Genomic DNA, 12,092 nt, shown 5'->3' on the forward strand with positions numbered 1-12,092 from the left:
CAAAACCCTTCTTAACTGAATAATTCTGACAATTATAGTTCTCACCCAATATTTTTACTCACATTCTTTGCAATCAGGAACGCAACAATTAGTTCCCCCTAGTCGGCAACGAACAATTTTCAAACAACGAGTGGAACAAGTACCCCAATCTATTCCCCGCCCCCAAAGACTTGCCTTGGAAATTAGCTCGTCGTGATTCGCTAGATGAGCTCGACAATGGATACAACTGTATGTCCGGTGACAGTTTGGCAGGTAAGCCTGGAAGGTTTTTGATTTTGTCATCTTTACCATTTCCAACGGGTGTTCTTCGCTGCTGAGCTCTGGGCTGGCAGTCGAAGAGTTACAGGCCTGGTGCACTCTCTGACAGAAGAAACACTGGAAAACGCAAGCAAAAGCCGTCGTTGTAATGGAGTGTGTGTGGCCTTCTCCACACAGACACCACGAGGGAAACTGTCAGAACCTGCAATAGGAAATACAGAATGGTCACATTAGTACAGGTGAAAAGTCACACCAGGCAAGTTACAAAGTCTCATCCCCAGGATAATTATGTACACAGTTTATGGTGTCTCAGTGCAGGGGTGTGATTATCTTTGTTAGGTCAGTGTAAAGGGCAAGGCAGCTATGTGAAGTTGATATACAGACCAGTCATAACCTAACTGGATAGCAGAACAAAGTTGGGCTAAGTGGACCACACCTGTTACTATGTCAAGTGGATTCTGTTTTTCCCGCAAATAGTTTCAACTTTAAAACATTCTACTGTTAGTAAAAAGTCCTAAAACATTGCTAAACACTATCCTCCTCTTTTGCAATTTCTACATCTCATGTGTACCCAGGAATTGCTTACATTTATAGTGCTTCAGCCCCATTGCACAGTTTCATCCTGACAAAAAAGGTAGGGTTGAAACTAGGAGCAGAAATGCCTCCTTGAATCTATACTGTCAAGTGCAGTGATGCCTCACCTGTGTTTTCAGAGTTACTCAGGAACTTACTAGTTTTTAAAAAAGCAGTCAAGCAAAATTCAAACATCACTACATTTCAAACATTGCTCAGCATCAAAAACAAACTATTTGAAATGCAAATGCACAGGGTGGGGACCAGGACCTTTTGTGTATGGCAGCTATGTGAAATTGACACATAGGCCGGCAAACCATGACCTAACTGGAAAGCAGTGGAGCCAAGTGGACCACAGCTGTTCCTACAACTAGTGCATTCTGTTTTTCTCCAAATAGTTTCAACTTTAAATTATTCTGTTAAAAGTCCTAAAATAAATGTTAATGCGAAGAGAGTAGCATTCACAAGGTGGGTGATATGCCTCACTCCCAGTTTATTTGTCGTATTTTTTTAAAATTCAACCGCATTAATCACAGCTCAGGTTGCTCATGTCTTCAGCTATTTTTATAACATTCCCTTATTTCAGATTCCACGAGCCCAGCAGTCAGTCAACTCCAGCTCTACTTAGTCAAAGGGGCTGATTTAGCACAGGGCTAAATCGCTGGCTTTGAAAGCAGACCAAGGCAGGCTAGCAGCACGGTTCAATTCCCGTACCAGCCTCCCCGAACAGGTACCGGAATGTGGCGACGAGGGCTTTTCACAGTAACTTCATTTGAAGCCTGCTTATGACAATAAGCAATTTTCATTTCATTGTATGTTTCTGGAACCTTACTGTGTTCAAATTGATACGTAGGTAAACATTACAGCCAATCAATGCACTTCAAAAAGTAACTCATTGGCTGTGAAGTGCTGTTAAATGCCCAAGAGTGCAATAAATCATTATACAATTTGCAAGTTATTTTTTTCCCTTCTCTCCCCATTTCAAGATTGAGTTGTTCAGCTTCCTTTCAGCATCCACTGCTTTCAGAGATTTACAGAATTGCCTGCGGCCATGCAAGTCATCAGGCCTGCACACTCTTTGCGTGAGAAATCAAATGCTAATTCCCACCATTGCATTCTCTCTTCTTGCATCCTCCTCGGCTTCAAATATTTATTAATTTTCCCCAAGATGCACAATCTCTGTTTTAACCTGACCTCATAGTAAACATATACATGGGTGATGGATTTGCTCTGGCCAGAAAAATGTTTTACACCCTGTCCAATTATTTTTTGTACCTACTTTGACCCCCTCCCCACTCCCATATTCAAAAAAAACCTAATGAAAAGAAATGTCCCTTAATTCCTCAGTCAGAATCTTTAAAATTGTTAATACCATGTTGCTGACTTCGAGAATAGTCTTCCCCTAGCTTATCAATATCATTCAGAAATTTAAAAAACCCCATATCTTATTTGAATCTCATTATCTCAAGTTTCTCCTCACAGGCACAGTTTCCTATCCCTGAAATTATTCTAGTAATGCCAAGCATTGTGCAGCTTTATTGTCTTTTCCATAATAGAGCACCAAAATTGTACTGTGGCTCTGCAAGTGATTTGTATAAATTAATTTTGTGCTCAACGTTACAAATTAAATGCAAAATACTGTTGATTTTATGGCTTAATTTTCTACAGGTACTTAAGGGTAGGGGAAGCAAGGGCAAGGGGAGGCAGTGGAGAAGTGGTACTGTCTGTCACAGAATTAGTAATCCAGAAACCCAGTGCTCACTTTAGCAGCACATATACGTATTGAAGGGCAGCACGGTAGCATGGTGGTTAGCATAAATGCTTCACAGCTCCAGGGTCCCAGGTTCAGTTCCCAGCTGGGTCACTGTCTGTGCGGAGTCTGCACGTCCTCCCAGTGTGTGCGTGGGTTTCCTCCGGGTGCTCCGGTTTCCTCCCACCGTCCGAAGATGTGCGGGTTAGGTGGATTGGCCATGCTAAATTGCCTGTAGTGTCCTAAAAAGTAAGGTTGGGGGGGGGGGGGGGGGGGGGGGGGTGTTGTTGGGTTGCGGGTATAGGGTGGATACGTGGGTTTGAGTACATAGAACTACATAGAATTTACAGTGCAGAAGGAGGCCATTCGGCCCATCGAGCCTGCACCGGCTCTTGGAAAGAGCACCCTACCCAAGGTCAACACCTCCACCATATCCCCATAACTCAGTAACCCCACCCAACACTAAGGGCAATTTTGGACACTAAGGGCAATTTATTGTGGCCAATCCACCTAACCCGCACATCTTTGGACTGTGGGAGGAAACCGGAGCACCCGGACGAAACCCACGCACACACGGGGAGGATGTGCAGACTCCACACAGACAGTGACCCAGCCGGGAATCGAACCTGGGACCCTGGAGCTGTGAAGCGATTGTGCTATCCACAATGCTACCGTGCTGCCTTAAGTAGGGTGATCATTGCTCGGCACAACATCGAGGGCCGAAGGGCCTGTTCTGTGCTGTACTGTTCTATGTTCTATATACTAAAAATGGAACGATATAGAAGATTAGCATGGCTCCTGCGCAAGGATGACACATTTCTGAATAGAGAGTTTCCCAAGATGCCAGAGCATACCGTATTGGAGCAGTTACTGCTCCCAGATGTGGAAGGGAGGGTAGGATTGGGGAAGCACAGGTAGTGAGTAATAAGGAGATAAGGAGAAATGGGAGGGGGGTGAGGAGGAGATGATTGGATGAGGTGTGTGGAGCGAGGCAATGACAGGGTGAATTCAACAACCTTGTGTGCAAGGACCAGTTCGATGCAGTTTAAGGTAGTACACAGGGTGCACATGACTCAGGCGAGGATGAGTGGGTTCTTCCAGGGGGTGGCACACGAGAGAGAAGTGTGGGTGAAGACCAGCAAACCACGCACATGTTTTCTGGGGCTGTGAGAAGTTGGAAAAATACTAGGAGGGGGTATTTGGGGCATTATCAAAAGATTGTGGGGGCCGGACCGGACCCTATTGTGGCGATTCTTGGGGTATCAGAAATGCCGAAGCTGATGGAGAGGAGGAAGGCCGATGTTGTGACCTTCGCCTCTCTAGTTGTCCGAAGGATTGGCGGTCAACAATGCCGCCTGGGGTAGCAGCCTGGCTAGGGGACCTGTATGACTTTCTCCAGCTGGGAAAGATTAAGTTTGAATTGAGGGGATCAGCGGAGGGCTTTGAGACACAGTGAGAACTGTTCATGACCATGTTTGAGAAATTGTTTGTCCCGTGGGGGTGGGGGGAAAGGAGGAGGAGAAGAAAGAGTTCTTCGATTATTTATGCTTTTGTAATTTTGGAATGTGTTTGGAATAAAATACATTTTTTTTTAAAGTAACCCAGGGCCACGCTTTGGGGAACAGGGTCTGAATCCTACCATAGCAGATGGTGAAATCTGAATTCAACAGAAATATGGAATTAAAAGTCTAATGATGAATTACAAACCATGAAAACATTGTTGATTGTCATAAAACCCATCTGGTTTACTAATGTCCTTTTGGAAAGGAAATCTGCCACTCTTACAGCGTGGCTTACATGTGACTCCATACCCACAGTAATGTCATTGGCTGACCTCTGAAATGGACTAGCAAACCACTCAGTTCAAGGGCAATAAATGCTGGCCCAGCCAACCATACCCAGATCCCCTGAATGAATAAAAAGGTCTCATTGTGCATTCACACCCTTCAGCAGCATGCTCCCATTTTCATTCTGAAGTGCACATCTGCATAAGAGCAAATGCACAATAGCAACCCATTCCACTACGTCATCCCTGAATTTTATTTTACACTTTCCCTCTCACAAACCCCCTACTTGAAGGTGGTTATTAGAGGGGAATGTATTTTGATTCGGGCCCATAGGGAGAAGACCGAACAGGCAGAGCTGCACAGGTTGGTAGGTGAAATCTTACAGGTGGACAGGGATATGCGGAATCTCCAGACGAGGAATCTCCAGTCAGACTCCAAATGGAATTTGGGCTCCTTTCCACAGGTAGTGCAGAGGGACAGCTGAGGAGAGTAAAAGGGGCAATATATGAATATGGGGAGAAAGCTAGCAGGATGTTGGCACATCAGCTGAGGACACAGGAGGCGGCGAGAGAAATAGGGAAAATAAAGGATATGAGGGGGAAACTAGTGATAGACCCGGGGGCAGTTAATGAAGTGTTCCGTGAATTCTATGTCGACTATCTGAGTTGGAACCCCCAGTTGGGGAGGAGGGTATGAATCAATTCCTGGAGAGGCTAGAGTTCCCGAAGATAAATGAGGAGCTGGTGGAAGTCCTGGAGGGCCCAATTGGGCTTAGGTAGGTGATAGACGGAGTGGGGCAATGCAATCGGGTAAGGTTCCAGGACCTGATGAATGCCCAGTGGAATTTTATGAAACGTTTTCTGGGTTACTAGGGCCGCTTCTAGTTAAGGTTTTTAATAAGGAGCTGGGAGTGCTTCCCCCGACACTATCACAGGCATCAATTTCTCTCATCCTGAAGCGAGACAAGGACCCGGAGAGCTGTGGATCGTACAGGCCAATTTCCCTTTTGAATGTAGATGCTAAATTGCTGGCAAAGATCTTGACTCGAAAAGAGGATTGCGTCCTGGAGGTAATCGGGTAGGCTCAGACGGGATTTGTGAAGGGCAGGCACCTGACTTCCAATATTAGACGGCTTCTTAATGTTATAATGGTGCCAGCGGAGGGGTGCGAGGTTGAGGTGATAGTAGCCATGGAAGCAGAGAAGGCTTTCGACTGGGTGGAGTGGAAGTAAATATGGGATATTTTAGGCTGGTTTGGGTTCAAGCAGGGATTTGTGGATTGGGTCCGTCTGTTATATCAGGCGCAGGTGGCAAATGTAAGTGTGGTGATCCACTGTGTAATTGTGTGTGTGCCTGTATTAGGGGATGTACAGCAGTACCTGGACTACAGGTTCGCCGGTAGCCCCGGCCGGCTAGCTCCGCCCACAAGGGGCCATATAAACATGTATGAGTTCTCCTGAGCAGCCATTCTACCAGCTGCAGTCGGAGGATAAACATCTAACTAATAAAGCCTCTCTTGTACCCATTCGAGTCTTTAATACAATTGATAGCGCATCAATTTATGAGTTTGATTTTCCGCATCATGGACATCAGGATCAAACCAGATCGCCTGCAACTGGATCCGCACTCGCCAAACGCCAGAAAGGACTTTAATCACTGGCTGGCTTGCTTCGAGGCCTATATCAACTCAGCAACTCCCGAGCCGACAGAAGCTCAGAAAATCCAGGTTCTCTACTCACGGTTGAGCTCCAGCGTGTTCCCGCTGATTTGGACGCGCCGAATTACACAGGCATCAAAAGAAATTTCCTTAAAGAAAACTACGTCCAGAAGACGAAGACTCTATTTGCAAGGCATGTACTCGCCACTCGCGTACAACTACCTGGTGAGTCGATTGAAGACTTCTGGCAGGCCCTTATCCCTCTCGTACGGGATTGTGGCTGGCAGGCCGTCACGGCCACGGAACATTCCAATCTCCTCATGCGTGATGCATTCGTGACGGGGATTGCATCGGACCCCAACCGGCAACGACTGCTGGAAGGGGCCGCGCTCGACCTAATGGAGATGAAAGCTTTAGGGCTCTCCATGACGGTCCCTTCTCATAATGTACAGTCCTACCCCGCTCGCCGCGTGGCCCACCCATCCTACCCCTCGTGGACCGCACAACCGACCCCCCGACTGGGGCCGCTCCTGCACAATATGCCTGCGCTGCCCGCCACACCGCGAACCCTGGGTGTCCCCGTTGCTACTTCTGCGGCCAACTGAAGCACCCCCACCAGCGCTGCCCAGCCCGCGCCGCCACCTGCAAATCCTGCGGCAAGGGGGGCCACTTTGCGGCAATGTGCCAGGCCCGCGCAGTTGCCGCTATCGCTTCAGATTTCTCTCCCTTCCCTCAGCCGATCGCACAATGGGCGCCGCCATCCTCTGCTCCCAGGGCCACGTGAGACCAGTGGGCGCCGCCATCTTCTCCCCCAGGTCTACGTGCGGCCTGTGGGCGCCGCCACCTTGCACCGTCCCCACAACGTGCGTACCATTAGCGCCGCCATCTTCTCCCCCCAGGTCCAAGTGCGGCCAGTGGGCGCCGCCATCTTGCCCCACGCCCACAACGTGCGCACCATGGGCGCTGCCATCGTCTCCCCCACAGGTCCTTCGGACGCCGCCATCGCCACCATTTTGTCTCCCCCTCGGGACTGGACCGCAGGACCCGGGTCACTGCCGCTCCTCATCGGACTCCTCGGATGATCGCCCGCTGCTCGCCTCCATGACGCTGGACCAGTCCCGCGCCGAGTCCGGTCAGAATACTTCAGTCTCTGTGAGTGAACAAGGCAGGGATGCCCGCTCTTCCAATTATTGTTTGCCCTGGCCATAGAGCCCTTAGCGATGGCCCTTAGATCATCTAATGTCTGGCAGGGGATAGTGAGTGGTGGGGGGGGGGGGGGGGGGGGAAGAGAGAGAGAGAGAGAGAAGAGAGAAAAAGAGAGCACAGTGTCTCTCTCTATGCAGACGATTTGTTGCTCTATGTCACAGACCCGGTTGGGGGTTTTAGATATCTGGGGATTCAAGTGGCTAAGGGTTGGGGTCAGCTTAATCAGTTAAATTTGGGCAAAGCGGTCGATCAAATGAAAAGGGATTTACGCAGTTGGGACATGCTTCCGCTGACACTGACGGGGTGAGTCCAGACGGTGAAGATGACAGTACTTCCGAGAAGGCACTCCTGGAATGGGGTCGCGGAGAGGGGGGCTTGGCCCTCCCGAGCTTTATTAACTATTACTTGCGGCAAAAATATCAATGATCAGGAAGTGAGTAGTGGGGGAGGGGTCGGGTTGGGAGCGAGTGGAAGCGGCATCCTGCAAGAGTACGAGATTGGAGGCTTTACTGACGGCGCCTCTGCCATTCTCGCCGGCTCGGTTCTCTACAAGCCCTGTTGTGGTGGCAGCCCTAAGGTTGGGGGGCAGCACATGGGACTGGAGGGGGTTTCAGTGTGGTCACTGATCTGTGACAACCACCTGCCCCAGAGGGGCTGGATGGGGGCTTTAAGAGATGGCAGCAGGCAGGGATTGAGAGATTTGGGGACCTATTCATTCAAGAGGGCTTTCCGACCTTGGAGGCATTAGAGGAGGATTGAGCTGCCGGGTGGGAACGGGTTTCGGTACCTTCAGGTGCGGGACTTTGTACAGAGGCAGGTTCCAAGCTTTCCTCGCCTCCCCCAAAGGGGATTACGGGATAAGGTGATGTTAAAAACAGGGGTTGGAGGTGGGAGGGTTTCGGAGATATACAGGGAATTGTTAGAGTGGGAAGGGGCCCCGATCAGAGAAGTGAAGAGGAAGTGGGAAGAGGAGCTGGGAGGAGAGTTGGAAATTGAACTGTGGGTAAAAGCCTTGGAGAGTCAATGCATCCTTGGCGTGTGCCAGACTTAGCTTGATCCAGTTCAAGGTGGTCCACAGGGCCCACATGACGGTAGCCCAGATGAGCAGGTTCTTTGAGGCGGTGGAGGATAGATGTGGGCAGTGTGGGGGTAGCCCGGCGAACCATGTACATATGTTTTGGGCATGTCCGAAATTGAGGGGATTCTGGCAGGGATTTGCAGATGTTATGTCAGAGATCCTGGAAGGGAGGGTAACTGTAATGAGTCCAGAACTAGCAGTGTTTGGGGTATCGAAAGAGCCGGGGGCCGTGTCCTGACCTTCTCCCTGGTGGCCCGGAGATGGAGGGATTCGGAGCCCCCAAAGTCAGGAGTGTGGGTCAGCTATATGGCAGGGTTTCTCAAGTCTGAAAAAAAATCAAGTTTGCTTTGAGGATCAACTCAGGGGCAATTTAATATGGCCAATCCACCCAAGTTGCACATTTTTGGACTGTGGGAGGAAACCCACGCAGGATCAGGGAGAAAGTCCACACTCCACAGTCACCCAAGGCTGGAATCAAATGCGGGTGCTAACCATGTACCATGCTGCCCATTGATTCTATCGGCGTGGCTGGGTGCCCGAAAGATTGTGTGGAAGCTTGAACGCAGGTGGCAATCCAGAATACTGAAGGAGAAATTTTAAACTCTGGATGTGGATCCTTGAAAGCATCTGACAGCTTTTGTGGGAGGGGATTTCAAAGTGTGTTCTTTGAGAACAGAGTTTGGAAAGACTCATGTGGAAGTTAAAGTTCCAATGAGACCACTTGGCTCACAGCATGACAAACATAGGATGCGGAGGGCGGGGGAAATCGATGAGAAATCTACAGAAGTTCTATTGGGTGACATCTGCCACTTGCTTTCAGAGTGTGGCATGTCTGATACAGTCGGCCTGATGGTTTACATGGATTGTGTACTTAACGAGATTATATTACAAGATATATTGCGTAACTTGTATGAGGACACCAGTGAAGATACAGTAGGGGTGAAGGGGTATTGTGTTCGAGTTAATCCTTTCACATTTAATAAAGTTTTATTCTTTTGTTAAAAGCTAATCGGAAGTTCTGATACTGTACATCCAAGTATCTAAATAAAAAAGTTAAGGTCTTTTCATAGAATTTACAGTGCAGAAGGAGGCCATTCGGCCCATCGAGTCTGCACCGGCTCCTGGAAAGAGCACCCTACACAAGGTTAACACCTCCACCATATCCCCATAACACAGTAACCCCACCCAACACTAAGGGCAATTTTAGACACTAAGGGCAATTTATCATGGCCAATCCACCTAACCTGCACATCTTTGGACTGTGGGAGGAAACCGGAGCACCCGGAGGAAACCCACGCACACACGGGGAGGATGTGCAGACTCCGCACAGCCAGTGACCCAAGACAGAATCGAACCTGGGACCCTGGAGCTGTGAAGCGATTATGCTATCCACAATGCTACCGTGCTGCCCGGTACAGACTATCGGGCCAGGGCTCCATTCTGGGACCTGACTGTCCAGTATTATCAGCTGGGACTACACTATCAATGTTCTTCTCCATCACATACAGCAGGACAAATCAAATTTCTGGTCTTTGAAAGTACGTAGATGATTCACCGAGTCTCACAGGCCAGTGTTTAAATCCCTGTGAGGGACCCAGTGGCATTAACTGAAGAATTACAACTAAAGGGACTGGAGACCTTAATTGTCGAAAGGGGTCAAAGCTTGGAATAATAGGCTGAGACACAGCTGAAGGGAGCTGACCACTGTAGAAACTAGCTTTTCAATTCTGGATGTACACTAAAACGCCATATTACAACACAAAATGCACTTTCCAATCAAAGAGCAAGCCAGAAAATAAATCTCAACTTGAAATAAACCCGCACAATTCAATAAAGTGCTTTGCAAATGGACACAGTGGACTCAGGATGTATAGCATCACTAAGCATTTGGATCAATTCCACTGGGCCATTATGCTACAGAATCAGCTACACAGAAAGGTTTATGCTGCAGTTTTGAAGAAAATAATCTGTTTATCAGGTGGATTTTGTTTGCATATCGCACGGAGTTCAATTCTCATCTACAGCAATTTATGCACACCTCCACCTAGTGCCTGGCATCTGAGGCCACACTCAGGAATTCATTAAAGTATTCAGAAGTGCAGGAAACTTCAAAAGGCAGATTTTTCTTTACTGGTGCAACTGGAAAAGGGAGTTTGAGATGTCAGAACCTGCAACTCAACATGAAGGGTGGCACCATCATTTCAATCAGCGAAGTAGTAGCACAACTTTCCCATTCAAAATAAGCTCACCAGTCAAGAGTTAATTAATATCCATTCCACAACTCTCCTTTCGAGCTAGTTAACCTGGAATGATGAGTTTAATGTTTACAGACCCGAGACCAGAGGTTCATTGAAAAACAGAACCCAATCAGGCTTGTATTAACAGAGGAACGCAGAACATAACATGACAAGCAATCCAAACTAAGTGTTCATAAAGCCCAAGTGTACAGTCTTTACCTTACCTCAGGCCATTAATAATAGAGTACCTCCCACCCATCACCATTAATATAAAATCCAACAGAAAAAACAAGATATTAATTACAGTTTGTTAAAAACTTTACAGAACCCACCATTGGCAGCCAAATAGGTTCAACTTTCAATCATTGCCACATGTTCCAAAATTCCCTCCTTTGCTCCAAGATGCTGTGTATCATACTGTATGAAGACCATAAGAGATAGGAGCAGAATTAGGCCATTCGACCCATCTAGTCTGCTCCGCCATTCAATCACAGCTGATATGTTTCTCATCCCCATTCTCCTGCCTTCTCCCTATAACCCTTGATCCCCTTATTAATCAAGAACCTATCTGTCTCTGTCTTAAAGACTGACTTGAACTTGTTGCCTTCTGCGGCAATGAGTTCAAACGTGCTCCACACTGAATGCGCACAAATTTGTTGCCAAGCTTCCTACATCACAACAATGACAACACTACAAAAAATACTTCATACTTGGTACATCCTGATGTCATGAAAATGCAAATCTTTCAAACCACTTTGGCAAAACCTTTTAAGTCAGCTGTCCTAATGCATCCTTTGACTCAGTCTCAATTTGTGCCTGATTAACTTAGTAAAAATCCTTAGGAGCAAGAAGTTGCTATGTAAATGCCTGCCTTTCTTGTTTTGGTAGACAACATTAAGCAAGGAAGTAAAAGGTAGGATTTACAATAGGTTTTATGCGGCTGCTTTTCAATGGATTAAACCGGTTTGGTCTAATGTCCAAGAACAACGGTTTTGTGATTTATGTCTGCATGAAGCGGATACCAAAACTGGAGCGAGAACAAAAATGTGGAATGAACAGGTAGGGATAAAATAGCAAGTTTGGATTAGCTGAAATTTGCTATGAAGCACTGGAGACACTTGTGCATCGTTGCTTCGTGAAGGAGAAACAATCAGACACAAATAAGTGAAGGGTACAAGCATGAGCTAAATACAGTAGTACAGACGCCTTACAATTGTGCCATGATTTGTCCACTGAGCCGTAATAAAGGCACAATTCATTCATTAGTTTGTTGAGACGTTCCAGATTCCAATCTGGATGACTTGCACAGAAATAAAGATATTACCACCTTCAATGTAATTGACACATCAACGCACTAGAGATACAAGAAAAAATAGTTGTCTCGTCAAAAGTAGTTATCAGGAGAGGTATCCAACAATAATGATAGAGAGGTGGCCTGGCAGTGGGTTTTAGAACAGGAATTCCAGAGAATGTAGTTTGTAGCCACATCCAATGATGGAGCAAACTGGAAAGAGCAATGCACACGAGACCACAGTCAGAGAGAGTAG

At 47.3% G+C, this 12,092-nt stretch overlaps 1 protein-coding gene and 1 non-coding gene across 4 annotated transcripts in view; one reads left to right on the plus strand and one right to left on the minus strand.

The window, feature by feature from the left end:
- Positions 1-12,092, minus strand: part of ypel1 (yippee-like 1) — a 69,533-nt gene that overhangs the window by 35,766 nt on the left and 21,675 nt on the right. For all 3 annotated transcript variants that reach the window (XM_038793130.1, XM_038793141.1, XM_038793150.1), the window contains exon 2: positions 175-460. In XM_038793130.1, coding sequence (XP_038649058.1) covers positions 175-291 — 117 coding nt within the window. In that variant the 5' untranslated portion in view covers positions 292-460. The remainder of the gene's footprint in view (positions 1-174; positions 461-12,092) is intronic.
- Positions 3,321-3,425, plus strand: LOC119978659. The gene has a single exon (XR_005463530.1). It is a non-coding gene; the product is annotated as a U6 spliceosomal RNA (small nuclear RNA).

Source organism: Scyliorhinus canicula, chromosome 1, assembly GCF_902713615.1.
Source record: "Scyliorhinus canicula chromosome 1, sScyCan1.1, whole genome shotgun sequence".
In the NCBI taxonomy this organism is placed as follows: Eukaryota; Metazoa; Chordata; class Chondrichthyes; order Carcharhiniformes; family Scyliorhinidae; genus Scyliorhinus; species Scyliorhinus canicula.